Source organism: Rhinoraja longicauda, chromosome 3, assembly GCF_053455715.1.
Source record: "Rhinoraja longicauda isolate Sanriku21f chromosome 3, sRhiLon1.1, whole genome shotgun sequence".
Taxonomy (NCBI): domain Eukaryota; kingdom Metazoa; phylum Chordata; class Chondrichthyes; order Rajiformes; family Arhynchobatidae; genus Rhinoraja; species Rhinoraja longicauda.
Genome location: NC_135955.1, coordinates 89,264,383 through 89,289,263, shown reverse-complemented (window position 1 = coordinate 89,289,263; position 24,881 = coordinate 89,264,383). Strand labels below are relative to the sequence as shown.

The 24,881-nt window shown below is 46.7% G+C and overlaps 1 protein-coding gene across 1 annotated transcript; it reads left to right on the top strand.

The window, feature by feature from the left end:
• The first annotated feature begins 5,764 nt into the window (after window positions 1–5,764).
• Window positions 5,765–20,216, top strand: gcnt4a (glucosaminyl (N-acetyl) transferase 4a). The gene is made up of 2 exons (XM_078396627.1): window positions 5,765–5,779; window positions 12,783–20,216. The coding sequence occupies exon 2, from the start codon at window positions 12,784–12,786 to the stop codon at window positions 14,143–14,145; it is 1,362 nt and encodes a 453-aa protein (XP_078252753.1). The 5' UTR covers window positions 5,765–5,779; window position 12,783; the 3' UTR covers window positions 14,146–20,216.
• The last annotated feature ends 4,665 nt before the right edge of the window (window positions 20,217–24,881 follow it).

Here is a 24,881-nt window from a genome sequence, read left to right as displayed (position 1 = left end):
TGGTCTCCAAATTTGAGGAAGGATATTCTTGCTATGGAGGGCGTGCAGCGTAGGTTCACTAGGTTAATTCCCGGAATGGCGGGACTGTCGTATGTTGAAAGGCTGGAGTGATTGGGCTTGTATACACTGGAATTTAGAAGGATGAGGGGGGATCTTATTGAAACATATAAGATAATTAGGGGATTGAACACATTAGAGGCAGGAAACATGTTCCCAATGTTGGGGGAGTCCAGAACAAGGGGCCACGGTTTAAGAATAAGGGGTAGGCCATTTAGAACGGAGATGAGGAGGAACTTTTTCAGTCAGAGAGTGGTGAAGGTGTGGAATTCTCTGCCTCAGAAGGCAGTGGAGGCCAGTTCGTTGGATGCTTTCAAGAGAGAGCTGGATAGAGCTCTTAAGGATAGCGGAGTGAGGGGGTATGGGGAGAAGGCAGGAACGGGGTACTGATTGAGAGTGATCAGCCATGATCGCATTGAATGGCGGTGCTGGCTCGAAGGGCTGAATGGCCTACTCCTGCACCTATTGTCTATTGTCTAATCAATGTTGGTGAGGAAGGCACAGATCTCACAAGAGTGAGAGCATACCTCCAGCGAGAATGAGAAAAACATTGCAATCCTGGGGAAGAAACTCATGGGGCAGCACGGTGATGCAGAGGTAGAGTTGCTGCCTTACAGCTCTTGCAGCGCCGGGGACCCGGGTTCGATCCCAACTACGGATGCTGTCTGTACGGAGTTTGTACGTTCTCCCCGTCACCGCGACCTACGGTATCTTCGGTTTCCTGCCACACTCCAAAGACGTACAGGCATGTAGGTTAATTGGCTTGGTAAATGTAAAAATGTGTGTGTAGGATGGTGTCAATGTGTGGGGACCGCTGGTCTGACATTTGAAGAAGTACATGCAGAAGAGGTTTTTCGAGAAATGTGGGCCAATTATCGGCAAATGGAACTAGCTTGGATGGAGCACCTTGGTCAGCATGGACGAGTTGGGCCGAAGGGCTTGTTTCCATGTTGTATAGCTCGATGACTTTATGACTATGATTCTTAGTAAAACCTGCTGTGCAGAGTTAAAAAACAGAAGAGATATAGGCATGTACTCTCCAAAGACGTAGAGGTTTATAGATTAATTGGCTTGGTATAAATGTAAAATTGTCCCTTGTGTGTGTAGGATCATGTTAGTGTGCGGCATGGACTCAGTGGGCCGAAGGTCCAGTTTCCGCGCTGTATCTCTAAACTAAACTAAACTCTTTCTTTCAAACTCTTTACTTTTACATGACTTTCTCACAGCAGCACCTTTAGACTGTTGCTAACCGTCTCCTGAACCATCCTGACCCTTCACTCAATGGTATATCTTCCTGCTTTATTGTCAACCAACCTTGCACTTTCATTCCGGGGATCGCCGGTCGGTGCGGACTCGGTGGGCCGAAGGACCTGCTTCCACGCTATATGTCCAAACTAAACTATCGAAGAGGGCAGAAAACACGGATAGAAGTTGAGCTTAGGCCTTTCAACAAAATGAAGGAGTGTACAAATCAGAAAATTAGTTGGTCTGCTAACAAGGGTAACACAATAACAGGGAGCTGGTGGGGACAATCAAACCAGCAGTTATAATGAGAGGAGAAATTCATGGAGTCTGTATGAGAAGGTTTTCTCGATCAGTATGCTCAAGAGCAAAACTATGGTGCAAGTTTTATTAGTTCTGCAATGTGGAATTTAAAAAGCCTTGAGGGAATAGTCATCATAATGGAATTTAATTTTAAGAATAAAAGTGAATTAGTTACAGCGTTATAGAGTCATAGATTGTGGAAACAGGCCCTTTGACCAAACTTGTCCATACTGACCAACATGTCCCATCTACCCTACTCGAACCTGCCTGTGTTTGGCCCATATCCCTCTAAAACCGTCCTGTACATGTCCAAATGTTTCTTAAACATTGCGATACTACCTGCCTCAACTCTCATTCCATGCACCCACCACGCTCTGTGTGAAAAAGTTACCCCTCGGGTTACTATTAAATCTTTCCCCCCCCTCACCTTAAACCTATGGCCTCTGGTTCTCGATTCTACTCTGGGCAAGATACTCTGTGTGTCTACCCGATCTATTCCTCTCATGATTTTGCACAACTCTATAAGATCACCCCTTATCCTGCGCTCCATGGAATAGAGTCCCAGCCTGCTCAACCCTCCCTATAGCTCAGGCCCTCCAGTCTGAACTTGAGTTCTGTACAAAATCAAAATATGAAATCTAAATAAACTACATCAGTTTATTGTCAAGGTGCAATGAAATGTCTTGTTCACATGAAGCTCAAGGAGTAAAACACTATAGGTACAGCAATGATAAATGCAGCAATAAATACAATGTGGAGTGCTAAACAGCAGAATGGTGCAAGATTGTATGTAATGCAAAATATGAATGGTGCAAGGGAATATTAAAGTACAATAACAGAATAACTAAATGAGATAGTTAAAAGTAAGATTACATAGCAGCACCTTTGGAAATGGAGTTCGAAAGAGATAACAGGTCCAAGAGTCAGATAGCAGTGGAGAGAAATTGGTATTAAGCCCAGATAGTTGAGCTTTCAAGCTCTTGTAGGTAGAAGAGGGAAAGGGGAATGAACGTCAAGGCATCCTTGAAGATACTTCCAGCCTTCTTTAGAGTCAATGTTCGAGTTAGATGGAGCTCTTAGAGCTAACGGAATCAAGGGGTATGGGGAGATTGTGGATGATCATCCATGTGGACGATCAGCCATGATCACATTGAATGGCGGTGCTGGCTCGAAGGTCCGGATGGCCTCCTCCTGCACCTATTTTCTATGATTCTACGTTTATGCAACACTCCATGTAGATGGACTAGATGGAAGGAAGTGATGAGTGTCACTTGGACTGGGCTGTGTTCAGCACTCTCTGCAGGTTCAGACGGTCAAGAGTGGAGCAGTTTGCAGACCAGGCTGAATTGCATTTCATCGCCTTACTATCTACAGTACATCTTGTAGAGCTTTGAGAGAATCTTGTGGACATGCCAAAACTGCTCAGATGCCTCAGAAAGTAAATATGCTGATGCGATTTCTGGATCATTGCATCAGTGCAAAGGGACCAGCTTAGGTTTCTGGTGTTGACCATCTGAAAGCTATGACCTCTGATATTTGATTTTTCCATCCTGGGAAAGGAGAAAAAAGATAGATTCAGTCGCAGTCATAGTCACAGAGTCATAGAGTGATACAGCATGGAAACAGGCCACTCGGCCCAACTTGCCCACCCCGGCCAACATGTCCCAGCTAGACTAGTCCCATCTGCCTGCGTTTGGCCCGTATCCCTCTAAATTAGTCCTATCCATGTACCTATCTGAATGTTTCTTAAATGTTGCGATAATACCTGCCTCAGCTACCTCCTCTGGCAGTTCGTTCCATACACCCACCACCCTTTGTGTAAAAATGTTGCCCCTCATGTTCCTATTCAATTTCCCCCCCTTCACCTTAAACCTTTGGTTCTCGATTCCCCTACTCTGGGCAAAAGACTCTGTACATTTACCCAGGTGAGAAGGAATGGGTGACGTTTCGGGTCGAGACCCTTCTTCAGACTTTCAGGTCTCGACCCGAAACATCACCCATTCCTTCTCTCCTGAGATGCTGCCTGACCTGCTGAGTTACTCCAGCATTTTGTGATATAAATACCTTCGATTTGTACCAGCATCTGCAGTTATATTCTTACACTGTACATCTGCCCGATCTATTCCTCTCATGATTTTATACACCTCTATAAGATCACCCCTCATCCTCCTGCGCTCCAAGGAATAGAGTCCCAGCCTACTCAACCTCTCCCCATTGCTCACTCATAACTCATAACGAGTCCTGGCAACATCCTTGTAAATCTTCTCTGCACCCTTTCCAGCTTGACAACGTCCTTCCTATAACACGGTGACCAAAACTGAACACAATACTCCAAATGTGGCCTCACCAATGTCTTATATAACTGCAGCCCAACTTCTATACTCAATACTCTGGCTGATTAAGTGACCAATACGTGGCGGCAGAGTGGCGTGGCTGGTAGAACTGCTGCCTTCACAGCGCCAGAGATAGCCCGGTTCGATCCTGACCTTGGGTGCTGTACATCTGGATAACATGGGGGTGGGGACAGAGACAGTACATTTGGAGAACATGGGGGTGGGGACCCTTCTGCCAAGATAAGATAACCAAAAATTACTCATAGAGTTTACTCGTAATTTGGGTGATGATTGTGTGTGTGTGTGTGTGTGTGTGTGTGTATGTGGGGGGGGGGGGGGGGGGGGGTGGAGAAGAAAGCTGGAAGAGAGGAGAAGCAGGACAGAGGAGAAGCAAAGTGGGGCAGGTAATCGGTGAGGGGTCAGTTCTGGGTTGATTGCCTCTAGTGTTTACACATTCTCTTTGTGACCATGTGCGTTTTCCTCCGGGCGACCCGGCTTCTTCCCACATCCCAAAGAAGTTTCGGGTTTGTAGGAACAAACAAACAACCATAGCTGCTTGTTAGTACACAAAAGGACACAAAACACATTGCCGAAGTAACTCAGTCTGTCTCAGACAGAGACAGTACATCTGGAGAACATGGGGGTGGGGGGACAGAGACAGTACATCTGGAGAACATGGGGGTGGGGGACAGAGACAGTACATCTGGAGAACATGGGGGTGGGGGACAGAGACAGTACATCTGGAGAACATGGGGGTGGGGGACAGAGACAGTACATCTGGAGAACATGGGGGTGGGGGACAGAGACAGTACATCTGGAGAACATGGGGGTGGGGGACAGAGACAGTACATCTGGAGAACATGGGGGTGGGGGACAGAGACAGTACATGGGGGTGGGGGACAGAGACAGTACATGGGGGTGGGGGACAGAGACAGTACATGGGGGTGGGGACAGAGACAGTACATGGGGGTGGGGGACAGAGACAGTACATGGGGGTGGGGGACAGAGACAGTACATGGGGGTGGGGGACAGAGACAGTACATCTGGAGAACATGGGAGTGGGGACCCTTCTTCATACCAAGATAAGATAACCAAAAATTACTCATAGAGTTTACTCGTAATTTGGGTGGTGATTGTGGAGGAGGGGAGGGGAGGAGAGGAGAGGGGAGGAGAGGAGAGGGGAGGGGAGGGGAGGGGAGGGGAGGGGAGAGGAGAGCTGGAAGAGAGGAGAAGCAGAACAAAGTGGGGCAGGTAAGGGGTCGGTTCTGGGTTGATTGCCTCTGGTGTGTAGGGAGTGGATGTGGAAGCGGGATCACATGGAACCAGCGTGAATGGGTGGTCGCTGGTGGACTGGGTGGTGGACTCCACTCGCTGGTGGACCCCACTCGCTGGTGGACCCCACTCGCTGGTGGACCCCACTCGGTGGTGGACCCCACTCGGTGGTGGACCCCACTCGGTGGTGGACCCCACTCGGTGGTGGACCCCATGCTGTGTCTCCCAACAGTACAAACCTCTCAGTTCAGGGAGCGGTCGCAGCCACTGACTAACTAACTAACTAACTGACTACCTCTAATTAACGGTGTAACATCGCTCCTGGTCTTCGCCGCCCTGTGAAGGCGTAACGCGACCGGGACACACACGCTGGGCTCTGGGTGAAGTTAATGTTTGCTGACAACTGCGGAGAGAAGTTTAACCCGCAGCCCTCCCCCTTGGCCGCCGTCCCAGGCTCCGCGCTGCCCGCCCCAGTCAGCACTCAGAGTCAGCAGCGTGTGGAGCCGCGCCGACAGCCTCTCCACCCGGGGCAGCCTCTCCTCACACACACACACAGCCCTGCTCGCTGCTCTGTAAGTCACTCCTGTCTGTGTGGGTGTCTATGTCTATGTGTATGTGTATGTCTGTGTGTTTGTGTGTGTGTGTGTACGTATGTGTGTGTCTGTGTGTTTATTTGTGTGTCTGTGACATTGTCTGTGTGTGTGTCTGTGTATGTCTGTCTGTGTCTGTGTGTGACAGTGTGTGTTTGTGTGACTGTGTGTCTGAGTGTGTGTGTGGCTGTGTGTGTGTCTATGTGTGTGTCTGTGTGCGTGTGTGTGTGCGTGTGTCTATGTGTGTGTGTGTGTGTGTGTCTATGTGTGTGTGTGTCTATGTGTGTGTCTATGTGTGTGTGTGTGTGTGTGTGTCTATGTGTGTGTGTGTGTCTGTGTGTCTATATGTGGCTGTGTGTGTGTGTGTGTGTGTGTGTGTCTCTATGTGTGTGTGTGTGTGTGTGTGTCTCTATGTGTGTGTGTGTGTGTGTGTGTGTGTCTCTATGTGTGTGTGTGTGTCTCTATGTGTGTGTGTGTGTGTGTGTCTCTGTGTGTGGGTGTGTATGTGTGTGTGTCTATGTGTGTGGGTGTGTGTGTGTCTATGTGTGTGGGTGTGTATGTGTGTGTGTCTATGTGTGTGTGTGTGTGTCTATATGTGGCTGTGTGTGTGTGTGTGTGTCTGTGTGTCTATATGTGGCTGTGTGTGTGTGTGTGTGTCTCTCTGTGTGTGTGTGTGTGTGTGTGTGTGTGTGTGTGTGTGTGTGTCTCTATGTGTGTGGGTGTGTATGTGTGTGTGTCTATGTGTGTGGGTGTGTATGTGTGCGCGCAGCGCTTGGGGGACGCGAGGACCACTGAAACAGTTTCCCAAAAGTTAAGGATAGTTCTAACTTAACTTAACTTTATTTCAGACTTTATTGATAGACACCTCTAGTTTCCCTTTCCCCTGTGTGGAAAGTTTCCCATCTCAGTGTGACAGAAACTTACAAAATTCTTAAGGGGTTGGACAGGCTAGATGCAGGAAGATTGTTCCCGATGTTGGGGAAATCTAGAACAAGGGGTCACAGTTTAAGGATAAGGGGGAAGTTTTTTTAGGACTGAGATGAGAACGTTTCTTTTCACACAGAGAGTGGTGAATCTGTGGAATTGTCTGCCACAGAGGGTAGTTGAGGCCAGTTCATTGGCTATATTTAAGAGGGAATTAGATGTGGCCCTAGTGGCTAAAGGGATCAGGGGGTATGGAGAGAAGGCAGGTACGGGATATTGAGTTGGATGATCAGCCATGATCATATTGAATGGCGGTGCAGGCTCGAAGGGCCGAATGGCCTACTCCTGCACCTATTTTCTATGTTTTCTATGTGTGGAAAAGAGAAACAGTTAATGTTTCTGGTCCGTGCCCTCTCTGAGCAAAGGTGCCGGGAGTCTGAAGAAGGGTCTCGACCCGAAACGTCACCCATTCCTTCCCTCCAGAGATGCTGCCTGACCCGCTGAGTTACTCCAGCATTTTGTGTCTATCTTCGGTTTAAACCAGCATCTGCAGTTCCTTCCTACACTTGAAATGTAACCTGTTGCTCTCTCCACACATGCTGTCTGACTTACTAAGTGTTTCCAGTATCTTCTGTTTTCATTTCAGATTTCCAGCTTCTACAGTTTTCTTTTTTTTTAAAAAAACATAAATTATTCCAATACTTCATAGTCTAGTGTCAACTTTTAAGAAACATTTAGACGGGTACATGGATAGGACAGGTTTGGAGGGATATTGACCAAACGCAGGCAGGGTGGGGCTAGATTAGCTGGGACATTGTTGGTTGGTGTGGGCCGAAGATTCTGTTTCCACGCTGCATGACTCTATGACTCTACGGTGTATGTTATCCAACACAAGCCTACAAGTTCGATTAAAGGACAGAGTGCTGGAGTAACTCAGCAGGTCAGGCTGCATCTCTGGAGAACATGGATAGGCGAAGTTTCGGGTCGAGAGCCATCTTCGTTTCTGCACGCTAGATTGGTTTAATGTTGCAGCTTTTGTTGGGCAAGGGTAGAAAGTGGGCCGAAGGGCCTGTTGCTGTGGTGGCGAGTGTTCGGTATGTGTGTGTGTGTCTGTTTGTGTGTGGGCGTGTGGCTGGGAGCGAATGGTAAGTTCTGTACAGTACAGCGGTCACACTCTCGAAGCCAAAACACCGCTGACCCGGGGCTTCGATTGGTAAAAAGGATCTGTTTCCAATTGCCCTTCTGGTTGGGATCCAGTCACATTCTTTAGCCCAGTGTCCACACTGAGGCGCTGAAGGGTGTACTTACTCCACATCACAGTGTAGTTTCATTGAAATGAAATGCAAGAAAATAACTGCAGATGCTGGTACAAATCGAAGGTATTTATTACACCAAATGCCCGAGTAACTCAGCAGGTCGGGCAGCATCTGAGGAGAGAGGGAATGGGTCCCACCCCTTCTCTCCTGAGATGCTGCCTGACCCGCTGAGTTACTCCAGCAATTGAAAGGAAGTGATTAATCCGATCGTGGTTTTTTAAAATCCGACCCGAAACGTCACCTATTCCTTGACTCCAGAGATGCTGTCTGACCCCCACTGAGTCACTCCAGCTTTTTGTGTCCATCGTGGGGTTTTTAAGTGTGGCTTGTTGGGCGAGAAGATAGTTCTGCCGCCACGCTCGTACATTTGACATGATGCTTCTTGCTGGCGCTATTCAATTGTGTCAGGGACCTGAGTTTAGGTGGAGAGGCAAGCGGGAAGCCTCACTATCTGAACGCAGCAGGCAGGGGTGAAGTGTATCACTCCGACACCACAGAGGCACACTTGTGTGCAGCTGTACTCGGTAATCTGGGCCAAACTGCAGCGTCCTGTCTCACAGGAAATATGTAACGAATCCGTTCCAGGGTCAAAGTCCCATTGTCTACAATGGGAGATCGAGGTAAATCAGACCGCATGTGTAGGAAGGAACTGCAGATGGTGGTTTTAACTGGAGTATCTCAGCGGGCCAGCCAGAGTTTTCTCCAGAGATGCTGTGTGACCCGCTGAGTTACTCCAGCTTTTTGTGTCTACTACATCAGACAGTACAATTGCTATGGAAGGACCATTTCGAAACTTGATAAGTAGATTAGGAGTGGGAGTGGGGGGGGGGGGGAGGGGGGAGACATTGAAATTCACTGAACAGTGAAAGGCCTGGAGAGAGTGCATGTGGATAGGATGTTTCCACGAGTGGGGGAATCTTGGACCAGAGGCCACAGTCTCAGAATAGAAGGATGTACCTTTAGAAAGGAGACGAGGAGGAGTTCCTTGAATCTGTGGAATTCATGTTCACAGATGGCTGTGGAGGTCAAGTCAATGGATATTTATAAGGAGGCAATTTTTTTTAAAGCTCAGATTGACAGATTCTTGATTAGTAAGGGCGTTAGGGGTTATGGGGAGAAGGCAGGAAAATGGAGTTGAGAGGGTAAGATAGATCAGCCATTGAATGGCGGAGTAGACTTGATGGGCCGAATGGCCTAATTCTTCTCCTAGAACTTATGAACAGCACAGGAACAGGCCCTTTGTCCCACAAATTTCTGTGCCGAACATAATGCCAGGATCGGATTATTATAAGATTATTAAGGGGTTGGACATGTTAGAGGCAGGAAACATGTTCCCAATGTTGGGGGAGTCCAGAACAAGGGGCCACAGTTTAAGAATAAGGGGTAGGCCATTTAGAACTGAGATGAGGAAAAACTTTTTCAGTCAGAGAGTTGTGAATCTGTGGAATTCTCTGCCTCAGAAGGCAGTGGAGGCCAATTCTCTGAATGCATTTAAGAGAGAGCTAGATAGAGCTCTTAAGGATAGCGGAGTCAGGGGGTATGGGGAGAAGGCAGGAACGGGGTACTGATTGAGAATGATCAGCCATGATCACATTGAATGGCGGTGCTGGCTCGAAGGGCCGAATGGCCTCCTCCTGCACCTATTGTCTATTGTCTATTGATCATCGCTGATCTGCCTGCACATAATCCATAACCCTCCCATCCCTGCACTCTCAACCCAGCTCCAAAGAAAAGTGCAGTGTGTCGTGCCAATGCGTACCCTAGACATGAGGTGCAACCTTGTGAAACTACGACAAGGGACCACCTGCAAGCTAAACTGCAAAGTCATCTCTCAATCGAAGATAGACACAAAAATTCTGAAGAAGGATTCCGTCCGGAAATGTCACCTGTTCCTTCTCTCCAGAGATGCTAAGCATTTTGTGTCTATGGTTTTGACCAGCATCCAAAGTTCCTTTCTGCACACGTCATCCACAGCCACAGCCAGACATAAAAACAGCTGTTATCCCGCGAGTAGCTGCTCTACTCAATAACCAAAAGTCTATAGTCTCTTTTTGCTGCGGTTTATTTCACTCGTATGTTTAAACCGTAATGATGTATTCTTAGTGTTTTAATGTTTTGTTCACTGTATGTAATTGTTCACTGTATGTTCGTGTTGTTACTTGCGAGCGGAGCACCAAGGCACATTCCTTGTACGCGTACATACTTGGCCAATTAACTTATTCTTTCACATAATCAATGGATTGAGTCAAAACTGTACACTTCTGTCACATGTAGTCATTGAACTATGGAAACAGGCCCTTTGGCCCAACTTATCCATGCTGACCAAGATGCCCCACCTGTGCTAGTCCAACCTGCCTGTGTGTGGTCCATATCCTTCTAAACATTTCCTGTCCATGTACTTGCCCAAATGTCTTTTAAATGTAGTAATTTTTACCTGCCTCAACAACATCTTCTGGCAGCTTGTTCCATATACCCACCACCCTCTGTGTGAAAAGGTTGCCCCTTAGGTTCCTATGAAATCTTTCCTCTCTCATCTTAAACCTATGTCCTCTGGTTCTTGATTCCCCTAATCTGGGTTAAAAGTCTGCATTCACACAGGTGAACAGTTTAGAGATACAGCGTCGAAACAGGCCCTTCAACCCACTGAGCCCACACTGGTCAGCGATTAGCTGTACGCTTGCTCTATATTGCTCCAACGAATTCCTCTCCCTCCATGTGAGAGGGAAAAATATGGCTCAGAGTATTGGGGCCGATAAGGGGTTAAGGAGAAGTCAATATCCTAGCTGTTGTCATGGAGTCTTGTACTATGCAACTCATGTTACTTCCAGCCAAATGTATGTAAAGCAGCACAGTTACAACACTAGCATTACCTAATAATGTGAAAGTCACGGGATTTCTCATTCATGAAAAGCAGGAACTCTAGTCTGCCTCCTCTCAATCATCAGCCAAATGAACAAAGTGCCACAGGCAATGCTTCCCCACAGTCTGCTCATCATTGTCTAGTTTGGGTTTTGCAGGCCAACTTGATTCCAGGCCTCATCACTGTCTTGTGTAGGAAGAAAATGCAGATGCTGGCACAAAGTGCTGGAGCAACTCAGCGGGACAGGTCGCATCTCTGGAGAGAAGGAAAAGGAGACGAGACTCTTCTTCAGACTGAGGCTATGGAGGGGAAGGCAATCAAATGCTTGGTGTCATTCCTCACACAAATTAAGCCACAGTGTCAGAAGTGGGGGCAATCACTGATGACGCACACCATTCACAACTCTGCAGGAAATGAAGCAGTTCATACCTGCACATTGGTACAGTTTAGAGATACAACATGGAAACGGGCCCATCGGCCCGACGAGTCCACAACGACCATCTATCAAACCTGTTCGAACTAGTTCCGTTACCCAACTTTCTCATCCACTCCCTGCACATTAAGGGAAACATCCTGGTAAATGTTCTCTGCATCCTTTACAGATTGATACTGACTTTCCTATAACATGGCGACCATCACTATAACATGGTGACCATCACTATAACATGGTGACCATCACTATAACATGGTGACCATCACTATAACATGGTGACCATCACTATAACATGGGGACCATCACTATAACATGGCGACCATCACTATAACATGGCGACCATCACTATAACATGGCGACCATCATTATAACATGGCGACCATCACTATAACATGGCGACCATCACTATAACATGGCGACCATCACTATAACATGGTGACCAAATGTCTCGCGTGCCTATTTGAGTGCAGCTCTAACAACACTCTCAAGAAACTTGACGCCATCCAAAACCAAACAGTTCCATTAACTGCCACTCCATCTCCACCTTCAGCATTCAATCCCTTGACTGCCGAATGTAACATCTACAAAATGCACTACTGTTCTAACTACACCTCTCCCATTTCCAACCATTGCCCCCCCCAAAAAGACCAAGGGTAGCAGGTACATGGTAATAGGAGAGGGAAACTGGAGGTTTGACGTATACCTACAGATACCTACACTGGAATTTAGAAGGATAAGGGGGGATCTTATTGAAACATATAAGATAATTAGGGGATTGGACACATTAGAGGCAGGAAACATGTTCCCAATGTTGGGGGAGTCCAGAACAAGGGGCCACAGTTTAAGAATAAGGGGTAGGCCATTTAGAACGGAGATGAGGAAGAACTTTTTCAGTCAGAGAGTGGTGAAGGTGTGAAATTCTCTGCCTCAGAAGGCAGTGGAGGCCAGTTCGTTGGATGCTTTCAAGGGAGAGCTGGATAGAGCTCTTAAGGATAGCGGAGTGAGGGGGTATGGGGAGAAGGCAGGAACGGGGTACTGATTGAGAGTGATCAGCCATGATCGCATTGAATGGCGGTGCTGGCTCGAAGGGCTGAATGGCCTACTCCTGCGTCTATTGTCTATTGTCTAGATTCTGTAACTTTTCTTACCTCTAGATTCCCACTCCCCTGCCTCTCAGTCTAAAGAAGGGTCTGGACCCCAAACGTCACCAATTCCTTTTCTTCAGAGATGCTGCCTGTCCCGCTGAGTTACTCCAGCATTTTGTGTCTCTCTTTGGTGTAAACAAGCATCTGCAGTTCCTTCCTGCACACTCAAAATCAGATTAGCCATGTCTCTATTGTATGATGGAGCAGGTTCATGGGACCACATGATCTTCTCCCTATGTTGTTATTATCTTTTCAACAAAGTCCACTTTTGTTTTGAGCTGACCGTCTTGGCTCCCGTGTTTTGCAGAATGTATTGCAAGATATCCTCTGGAAGATTTCGCCTGAAGAAGATCCTATGGCTGTTTGTCACTCTTCCACTGCTCTGCCTCTTAAAGCTCTATTCCAACCGCATAGACGAAGGCTCGCAGAAGACCTGGCTAGTGGAGCCCTTCTGGAGTACCTCCTCACATGTGTGGAACAGAAAGAGTGTGAAGTACCTGGAGTCCAAGACTGAAATAAATTGCACCGATATCTACAACTATAGCCCAGTGGAGGTGGGCAAAACCTTGGAGATACGCAAGGGTAACATTGTTGATTTGGAAGATGAAGACGTTGAGTTGATGACCTCAAACTGCACCCGATACCTTTACCAGAGAGGATATCACAACATCGAGGCCTCGCAAGAGGAGCAAGACTATCCATTGGCCTTTTCTCTGGTTGTTCATCGGGAAGCCATTATGGTGGAGAGGCTACTAAAAATGACCTACCAGCCCCAAAATATATACTGCATCCATTATGACCAGAAATCCTCAAAATCCTTCAAAGCTGCCTTGCACAATTTAGCCAGGTGCATGCAGAATGTCTTCATTGCCACAAAGATAGAATTGGTGCACTACACTCAAATCTCCAGACTGCGCGCAGATCTCAATTGCTTGTCCGATCTACTCAAATCCTCCGTCCGGTGGAAGTACGTTATCAACTTGTGTGGCCAGGATTTGCCCCTGCGATCCAACGTCGAGCTGGTTTCCGAATTGAAGAAGCTGAAGTGGTCTAACATGTTGGAGTCGGTCAAGCCCAGTGCTGTGAAAGCCCAGCGATTTATGTTTCGCCACACGTCTCAAACCAGTCCGGCTGGGAACAAGGACACGCTTATCAAAACAGACGTGAAGAAAGAGCCCGCCCCCCATGGCATTGAGATGTTCACCGGCAGTGCCTACTTTGTGTTGAACCATGACTTTGCCCGGTACATCGACAACAGCACGGTGGCCAAGGATTTCCTGGCGTGGTCCGAAGATACTTACTCACCGGACGAGCACTTCTGGGCAAGTATGGTGAGAGTACCTGGGGTACCGGGCGGGCTCCCCAGCTCCGGGGCCGAGGTGACTGACTTGCAAAGTAAGACCAGGCTGGTGAAATGGGAGTACCTGGAGGGGAGCGTGTACCCGCCATGCACGGGCACGCACATCCGCAGTGTCTGCGTGTTCGGCTCCGCCGAGCTCAGGTGGCTCCTGGAGAAAGGCCACTGGTTCGCCAACAAGTTCGACCCGAAGGTCGACCCCGTCTTAATCAAGTGCTTGGAGCTAAAGATTATGGAGCGCCAGAGGAATTGGCTGGGATTGACTTCTCGAATGATCTATGTTTACAATCCCGGAGGGGGCTTCTGGGGTTGAAGGACCGTCACGTTTTGCGTTGGAAGTGTCGATCGAGCTTTGAAGCTGAACTGAACATCCAACGAGATTCTTCCCTGCCGTGCAGGGAAAGTTTTAAGCCAAGTAGAAAGCAGAGAATAGAGAGAGTAAGATGAGAGAGCAAATGCTTGACTGGTATCCGTAAAACCCGAGGCATAGAGTCAAGAGCAAACTCTTGCTTGGTGCCTGTAAAACCTGAGGTATGGAGTCAGATTACGCAATTTATCAAAGAGTTTGACTCCACTATCGTTCCACAGGTGGGGCAACCGTGTCACGACTCACGGCCTGTGTTCAGTACAGTGATGTTCATAGTCACTGCAAGCAATAAGGATTAGGCCGCAATAGAGCATTCTTACTCTGTGTTTTCTTATGCTCAGCAGAAACTTTAATTATCTAGAAAGTGGCGGGGACGTGACATTTGCAGCAGCAGGGAGTGGTTGGAGTGAACAATGAAGGTGCACATAGGTGGAGGCTGGGTAAGGGCATGTCTTGGAGGCGAAGAGTCCTGCAGTGCGGAAATAATCCCTGGAGCCCAACCTGCCCATGCCCACCAAGATGCCCCATCTATACCTCTTCTTTCCTTTGTGTGGGAAGGAATTGCAGATGCTAGTTTAATCCGAAGATAGACACCACATGCTGGAGTAAGTCAGCGGGTCAGGCAGCATCTCTGGAGAGAAGGAATGGGTGACGTTTCGGGTCGAGGCCCTTCTTCAGACCCTTCTGAAGAAGCGTCACGACCCGAGACGCCACTCATCTTTCTTTTGATATGTTTTGACCATTTAAAATGCTGCTTCCAAACATAGTTCCATAACATCACACGCTGAATCAAAGTTTGCCATTTTGAGTCATAGAGTCACACAGCGATAGGGTGAAAATAGCCCCTTCCGCCCAATACCGACAAACGTCCCATCTACATGAGTCCCACCTGTGTTTGGTCCATGTCCCTCTAAACCTTTTCCATCCATGTACCTGTCCAAATGTTAAGTGGGAGGAGGGAGAGGAGAATGCAGAGAACCTCTGCGATTCTCTGCCTCAGGGGGCTGTGGAGGGTTGGTCACTGAAGGGAGTGGAGAATTAAATGGATGGATTTAGATGAGAAAAGTCAGGGGGTGGCTGAATGTTTAGCTTGATTTTAGTTTGTTGTCATGTGTACCGAGATACAGTGAGAAGCTTTTGTTTTGTTTTTGTTTTTGTTACGGGGAGAAGGCAGGAGAATGGGGTTAGGAGGGAGAGATAGATCAGCCATGATTGAATGGCGGAGTAGACTTGGTGGGCCGAATGGCCTTATTCTACTTCTATCACTTATGATCTTAAGACCTAACCAGTCAGCAGCAAGGCAATATATGATTACAATGGAGCCATCCACAGTGTACAGATACATGATAAAGGCAATAACGTGAATAACGTTTAGTGCAAGATAAAGTCCAGTAAAGTCCGATCAAAGATAGTCCGTGGGACTCCAATGAGGTAGATAGTAGCACAGGACTGATCCCTAATGGGAAGATAAATGCCAAAAAAGGACTGGTTGATTTGAATAGCCTGTTTACTGTGCAGTATATCCTATGTAAACAATGCTCCCCTGCTTCAGTCTTACCCAAAGATAATAGAGCAGAGCAAGATAGACCACTCGACCCCAAAAACCGTAGTGTGTCACGGCGCCATTTTAGTAGGCAGAAACTTGCAGAAACATTTTAAAAGAAAAATAACAAAAATCTATGGATTGATAGATGAGATATATTCTGCATTTTAATGGTATAATCACAAATACTGTTCCCCCAAAACACCGATTGCACTACGAGAGGCATAACGGTTTTGCCTACTACAATGGCGCCTTTGCGTACTACACTTCAGTATAGGTGATTTTGATGGAGTGGTCTATCTTGCTCCGTTCTATTATCTTTGGTCTTACCATACATCTTCATCTCATATTAATAGGCCAGGACTACCCCTCTTCACTGGACATAAGGAAATGGCAAATGCTTACCATTTGCCTTGTTGGTAAACTCACTCTCTATCCAAAACAGTGAAGGGCTGGGGAGAGTCAGGGCCAGGCACCATGGACTGGCTTACCTGGGTAGATCACGACAAGCCCAATGGACAAGGCTATTACAGTAAACTTTGACAGCCGTCAAAGCCACAGTTCCCTGCCTTTGATAGACACAAAATGCTGGGGTAACTCAGCGGGTCAGGCAGCATCTTTGGAGAAAAGGAACAGGTGATGATTCGGGTCAGAACCCTTCTTCGCACGTGCACAAGTTATAGGATTAGAAATAGGTCATTCGTCCCATCGAGTCCACTCCACCATTCAACCATGGCTGATCTCTGCCTCCTAATCCCATTTTCCTGCCTTCTCCCCATAACCCTTGATACCCATTCTAATCAAGAATTTGTCTATCTCTGCCTTAAAAATATCCAGTGATGACCTCCACAGCTCTCTGTGGCAATAAATTCCACAGATTAACCACCCTCTGACTAAAGAAGTTTCTCCTCACCTCCTTTCTACAAGAATGTCCTTTAATTCTGAGGCTATGACCTCTGGTCTTAGACTCTCCCACCAGTGGAGACTTGATGAGTCACAAGAAGGGTTCTGACTCAAAACATAACCTATACATTTTCTCCAGAGATGCTGCCTGATAAAAATCTAAATAACCTTTTTGCAACCAATACCCACGCGAGCGAAACCTGCACGAGATAGCCCAGCTGTTGGCGGTTGTGCAGTGGAAAGCAGAGACAGAATCAGAGACTCACTGGGTTAGTCTAGCATTTTGTGTCTATCTTTAGCATAGACCAGTATCTACAATTCCTTCTGACACATCCCTGAGTTGAGTTTAGTTTATTGTCATGTGTACCGAGGTACAGTGAAAAGCTTTTGTTGTGTGCTAACCAGTCAGCGGAAAGACAGTTCATGATTACAATTGAGCCATTCACGGCACGATAAAGGGAATAACGTGAATAACTGTTAGTGCAAGATAAGGTCCAGTAAAGTCCGAACAAAGATAGCCCGAGGGTCTCTAATAAAGTAGATAGGAGCTCAGGACCTCTCTAGTTGTTGGTAGGTTGCTTCAGTCGCCTGCTAACAGCTGGGAAGAAACTGTCCCTGAATCTGGAAGTGTGCGTTTTCACACTTCTGCACCTTTTTGCCTGATGGGAGAGGGGAGAAGAGGGAGTGGCCAGGGTGCGACTCTTCCTTGATTATGCTGCTGGCCTTGCCGAGGCAGCGTGAGGTGTAAATGGAGTCAATGGAAGGTCAAAAGGATAAGGGGGAAGAGAGTTGGAAGGGATATGAGGGGTCCTTCTTCACCCAAGGAGTGGTAAGTACCTGGAATGCACCAGTTGAGGGAGTGATTGAAACTGGTTTGTTGTCAACATTTAAGAAATGACCAGATGACCACTGGATTCGTTTAGGCATGGAGAGCTCTGGAACTAGCGCTGGGTGATGGGGTTAAGAGAGAAGGGTGCCCACTGGTCAGTTTCGTTTAGTTTTGTTTAGAGAATCAGTGCGGAAATAGGTCCTTCGGCCCACTGAGTCCGTTCTGACCAGCGATCCCCACCCACTAAAACCGTCCTACGCACACTGGGGACAAATTACAATTTTACCGAAGCCTACAAACCTGTAAGTCTTTGGAGTGTGGGAGCAAACTGGAGAACCCAGTGAAAAACCCACGCAGGTCACGGGGAGAACATACAAACTCTGAAAAGACAGTGCCCGTAATCAGGATCGAACCCGGGTCCCTGATGATGTAAGGCAGCAACTCTACAGCACTGTAGTTGACCAATTGAGAGTCAAGTCAAGAGTGTTTAATTGTCATATGTACTGAAAAGGGAACAATTAAATTCTTACTTTCAGCAGCATAACAGGTCTGTTCACACAGTACTCCTAGATACATAATAAACACACAAAAAAATCAATAAATTAAAAACCCCAATGTGCCTGTAATATTACTGTAATATTAGTGCAAAAAGGCCCCACAGTTGTAAGCAGTGGAGGACATCGACAACATCACCAGGCCTGGCCCGACACCACACAGTGCCGTCCATAAGACACAGGAACAGAATGAGGCCATTCAGCCCATCTGGTCTGCTCCACCATTCAATCATGGCTGATATATTTTTTCCCCCTTTCTCCTGCCTTCTCCCCATAACCTTTAACCCCCCTTCTCCAATCAAGTACCTGTCAATCTCGGCTTTAAAAATACCCAATGACTTGGCCTCCACTGCCGTCTGTGGCAATGAATTCCACAGATTCACCACCCTATGGCTAAAGACATTGCTCCTCATCTCCATCTTAAAGGTACGTCCGCATATTCTGAGACTGTGCCCCCTGGTCCCAGACTTGCCCACTAGTGGAAACACGTCCACTCTATCTTTGGCAAATATGCTTTGGCTCAGTAACTGTTCTATGGGCTTAGACTGTTTAAACCTTCTGACTGAAGGTTGCTAACCATTGTAACCCCCCTTCCCATTCCCATGCTGACCTATCTGTCCTGGGCCTCCTCTATTGCTAGAGTGAGGTCATGTGCAAACTGGAGGAACAACCTTTCATATTACGCTTAGGAATCCCACAACCTAATGATGTGAACATTGAATTTTCAAACTTTAAGTAACTTACCATCCACGTCCCCCCCCCCCCCCCCCACTTTCTCCCCCTTCTCTTCCCTGTACCCCATCTGTATGCACACCCATTTCTCCCATCATCCTGAGCCCTTTCCCTTCCCCCCATTCACCCCACCTGTGACCCTTCCTCTGGCTTCACAGTTCACACCTCTTCTCTCCTTATCTCTCAACCTTCCGTCTTCTATTCATCTCTGGGTGCCCACCCATCAAAACCCTCCTCACCTGTACCACCCACCACCTGCCTCGTGTTGACCCGCCCCCACCACTTCTCCAGCTTTCTCCCCCTACTCGATCTGCCCGAAGAAGAGTCCCGACCTGAAACCTTGCCTATCCCTGTTCTGCAGAGATGCTGCCTGGCCCGCACAGTTTAGACCTTAGAGATACAGCGTGGAAACAGGTCATTGAGCCCACCGAGTCCACGCCCATCAGCGATCTTCCCGCACACTAGCACCATCCTGCACAGGGGGGACAATTTTTACCAAAGACAATTAACCTACCAACCCGCACGTCCTTGGATTGTGGGGGGAAACCGGAGCTCTCGGTGAAAACCCATGCAGGTCACACGGAGAACGCACAAACTCCGCACAGACAGCACCCGTGGTCAGGATCGAACCTGGGTCTCCGACGCTCCAAGGCAGCAACTCCACCACTGTGACACCCTTACTCCAGCTTTCTGTGCCGTCGCCAGGACAACGGGCCTGTAAGGCCAACATTAGTGGTCTATTTCAAGAACTTGAAACTAGTAGGTCTCGAGTGGCACCAAAGAGTGGCGAATCTTCTTGTACCGCCTCGGTGAGGTCTACTGTTCATTGCAATCATTGCACTTTTGTACTTATTTATGAGTGTGCTTATGTAGAGTATCGTTCTACTGCATTGTATGAAAATGAAGCATTTCACTGTAGGCAGTAAAGTGTCAATAAAGTACCATTGTAAAAGAATGAGGCATTGACAACAAAATGAAAGAATGATCCCTCAGAAAGTGAAGATGTTGGACTATTTTGGGTGGAAGGATGGTGGGATGGAAAAAAAAACCTATTGTTGCCATTTTTATACCTCAGATAGTGAATTGTAACAGTACAGCACAGGCCCACAGTGTACATGCAAACATGATGTCAAGTTAAACTAACCACGTTATCCATCTCTCTCCATTCCCTGCTTATCCACGTGCCTATCTAAAAGTATAAGAAAATAACTGCAGATGCTGGTACAAATCGAAGGTATTTATTCACAAAATGCTGGAGTAACTCAGCAGGTCAGGCAGCATCTCGGGAGAGAAGGAATGGGTGACGTTTAGGGTCGAGACCCTTCTTCAGACAAGGGGTTGGACAGGCTAGATGCAGGAAGATTGTTCCCGATGTTGGGGAAGTCCAGAACAAGGGGTCACAGTTTAAGGATAAGGGGGAAGTCTTTTAGGACCGAGATGAGAACGTTTTTTTTCACAGAGAGTGGTGAATCTGTGGAATTCTCTGCCACAGAAGGTAGTTGAGGCCAGTTCATTGGCTATATTGAAGAGGGAGTTAGATGTGGCCCTTGTGGCTAAAGGGATCAGGGGGTATGGAGAGAAGGCAGGTATGGGATACTGAGTTGGATGATCAGCCATGATCATATTGAATGGCGGTGCAGGCTCGAAGGGCCGAATGGCCTACTCCTTCACCTATTTTCTATGTTTCTACGTTTCTATGACCCGAAACGTCACCCATTCCTTCTCTCCCGAGATGCTGCCTGACCTGCTGAGTTACTCCAGCATTTTGTGAATAAATGCCTATCTAAAAGCCTCTGCAATGCCACTATCACCTGCCTCCACCACCACCCCCCGGCAGCACGTTCCAGGCACCACTCTCTGTGCAAAATGCTTGTCCCGCTACGTCTCCTTCAAGCTTTGCCTCGCGGACACGGGGAGAGCGTGCAAACTCCGTGCAGACAGCACCCGTGGTCGGGATTGAAGCCGGGCCTCTGGCGCTGAAAGCACTGCAAGGCAGCAACTCTACCGCTGTGCCACCTATGTTCAGATCTGAGCATCGTAAAGCAGGAGAAATTAGTTGGGAACGGTGAATTTGGAAACTATGATGATATGGTGATGGAGAAATAAAGGCAAACATTTAAAGGATGAAATCCTAAGTCCTAGCAAATAAACATTCCATTGAAGACGGAATGCTGCAGGAAGAGTGGCCAAACTATGGTTAAAAAGGACGTAAATTGAAGATAATTTTAGATTAATGGAAAAGGGTTAGAGCATGCCAAAACCCCTCTTTATATGGAGGGGACTTTAGGATATAATAATAAATGCCAAGAGATTGAAAGGAAAGGAAAATAGAATATAAGACTGAAATGGCATGAGATGTCAGAACCATTTCTAAAAGCTTCCACAGTTAGTAAACATAGATGTTACTTAAACGGTCAGGAAATGTAATAATGGAGTGATAAGGACGTGATAAAGACATTAATAATTATAGTAGAAGGTACAAACCAGCTTCTAAAAACAACTTGGATTTGAAATGTAAAACATCTGGAGGTAAGACCAGAAGGCATGCGAGCAGAATTAGGGCATTCAGCCCCTAGAGTCTGCTCTGCCATTCGATCATGGCTGATCTATTTTTCCCCATTCTCCTGCCTTCTCCCCGTAACCTTTGACGCCCTTCCTAATCAAGAACCGGTCATGAGGGATAGGAGTAGAATTCGGCCATTTGGCCCATCAAGTCTACTCCGCCATTCAATCATGGCTGATCTATCTCTCCCTCCTAACCCCATTCTCCTGCCTTCTCCCCATAACCTCTGACACCAGTACTAATAAAAAAAATCTCTGCTTTAAAAATACGCAATGTCTTGGCCTCCACCACCGTCGGTAGTATATTGGAATAGAAAACATCATGTTTCGTGACTAATATCAAGTTTTAAAAGAGGTAACACAAAAGACAATCAATGTATGGTAATCCTCCAGAAATTCAGGGGATTTCTGGGTCCCGTTCACAGTAACCATTTATTCCCCCCCTCTACACTTGACTCAACCTTTAGACAATGGGGTTTGAATGGTCTTAAGTGCATTAAGGATTTATACACTGACAACATATTTGATAGTTTTGATAACCTGTGCAGAAAATATGACCTCCCACATAATCATTTCTTTAAATATCTTCAGATCCGCCACTTTGCCATGAAAACATTTCTTTCTTTTCCTGATCTCCCGTCTGTCACAGGGTTGGATAAACTCACTCTTACCTTTGCAAATAAAGGACTGGTCTCTGCATTATATTCTCAATTGATGTCTTTAGGGGATCAAAACCTGAACAAAATTAAAACTAGGTGGGAGGATGACCGTGGTATGGATCTGTCTGAGGAATGCTGGACAGAAGCACTGAAAAGAGTCCATTCCTCGTCATCATGTGCAAGATTGGGGCTCATACAATTCAAAGTTTTACGCAGGGCTCATTTAAGCAAAGCTAGGCTTGCCGACATATATCCAGGGGACAGACGCTGGCTGTGACAGGTGTTTCTTCTCTCCAGCCAATCTAGCTCACGCATTCTGGTCCTGCCCCAAACTTGGTGACTACTGGACAGTGGTTTACAAAACCATCAGTGAAGTCCTTGGGGTGACAGTGAGGCTTTGCCCACTTGTAGCTGTATTTGGCGTAACAGATGGAACTTTGGGTTTAAATGCAAACCAATCTGACATCATTGCATTCACATCACTTTTGGCCCGTAGGAGAATTTTGCTGGTTTGGAAATCTACAACTCCTCCATCTGCTGCCGCTTGGCTAGAGGGCGTAATGTTTTTTCTAAAACTAGAAAAGATCAAATTTACACTGAGGGGGTCTGTGAAAAAGTTTTATTCAGAATGGGAACCTTTTCTGTCATACTTTGAGAATCTAAAAGAACTACCCACTGACTGAGGGCACTTGATTGTAGTTGGGGATCTTCCTTTAATTATGTTTTACTTTTATTTATCTACTTATTTTTGTTTACACAATTGCCGATTACCTCACAGGATGGCTGATGCATAATGAATGAGAGAACCCTGAACCATCTGACATGTTGTAGATATGTATGGACCTGCGCCTTGGAAGAGTGTAGAGGTTTTGCTGTCAAATTGTGCATTTGTATTTGTGATATGATATATTGTGAACACATCAGCTGCAAAGGGGTGTCCAGGGAGGGTGGGTGAGGGTTATTTTTGTTGTTATATATAAAGAACAAAATGGAGGGGAATGTAATGCATTACATTTTTTCGTATTGTATCTTTCCTTCAATAAAAATAAATATTTTATAAAAAAGAAAACATCATGTTTCATGACTAATATCAAGTTTTAAAAGAGGTAACACCAAAGACAATCAATGTATGGTAATCCTCCAGAAATTCAGGGGATTGTAAAAGGTTACATGGAGATCAGCATGTGCAAATATAACCCTGCTCTTTAAGAAATGATGTGGAGAGGAATCAGGAAACTATAAGCTATCCTAACATCAGTAGCACAGATATTTGGCAAGAGTCTGTTATTAGGCACTTACTAACAGTGTATATGAAAATTATAACTCAATTTAATAACTAGTGTTGTTTGTGTCAGAACTGGCCAGCTCTGCTGTAATCACCTGCATCATTAACTCAGTTTTTACTCTATCCAAGGATGCTGCCTGATTTGCTGGATATTACGTGGTTCTCTTTCTGTTAAGATTCCCAGCGGTTGCTGAGTTCTACATCTCATTGATCCAGCTTGTCTGGAGAGAGAGAAATGCAGCATGGAAACAGGCCCTTCAGCCCATCGAATCCACGGCAACCATTGATCATCCGTCCACACTAGTTCTGTGTTATCGCACATTCGCATCCACTCCCTGCGCATGGGGGGGGGGGGGTCAATTTACCAAGGCCAATTAACCTACAAACCCGCACGTCTTTGGTATGCGGGAGGAAACCGGAGCATTTGAAGGAAACCCACGGGGTCACAGAGAGAACGTGCACACTCCACGCAGGCAGCACCCATGATTTGGGGCGGCACAGTGGTGCAGCGGTAGAATTGCTACCTTACAGCTCTATGGACCCGAGTTTGATCCGCACTGTCCGTACGGAGTTTGCACGTTTTCCCTGTGACAGTGCGGGTTTTCTTCGGGTGCTCCGGTTTCCACACACATCCCAAAGACGTACAGGCTTGTAGGTTAATTGGCTTCGGTAAGATTGTAAATTGCCCCTAGTGTATAGGACAGTGCTAGTGTACCCAGCACTTGGCGGTATCTGTGCAGTATCTCTAAATAACCCATTGATCACCCATTCACAATAGTTCTACAGTATGTTATCCCACTTTCTCATCCACTCCCTGCACGCTGGGGGCAATTTACAGAGGCCAATTAACCCTACAAACCCACACGATTTTGGAGCAGGGCGATACCGGAGCACCCAGAGGAAACGCATGCAGTCACAGGGAGAGCTTGCAAACTCAACGTAAAAATTGTCCCTAGTGGGTTTAGGATAGTGTTAATGTGCGGGGATCGTTGGTCGGCGTGGACCTGGTCGGCCGAAGGGCCTGTTTCCGCGCTGTATCTCTAACCTATCGTACTAAGTCATCATGAATGAAAGCCCATGATGCAGCACCATATATCCGGTAAAAATCCGTGAAAATCGGTCAAATCTTTGCCAAATAGTCTTCTGACCATCTGACCATCAACATCCCACAAAGCAAATTATCTCAGCTAGGTTAGATCAAGTGGGCAGTACTCCTAGATTTGGAGTCGAGTATTGGCCTTGTATAGGAATTCGACAGGATACCTAGCCAACTGCGAGAATGCCTTTTTGAACAATTCTGGTTTGGGATGCATATTCACGAATTAATTATTGAAGATCTGGAGGAAGGGTAAAACAAAACAATTTTGACTACAAGCTGAGTAGAAAAATAATGTACTACAGCTAAATCACTTTGAAAATATAAATAGCACAGCATAACAGCTTTTGGTAATGCAATAAAGAGAAGACACAACATTGAAAGGCACAAAGTGCTGGAGTAACTCAGTGGGTCAGGCAGCATCTTTTTAGTTTAGTTTAGAGTTTAGTTTAGTTTAGAGATACAGCACGGAAGCAGACCCTTCAGCAATCTGTGCACACTAATGCTATCCTACACACA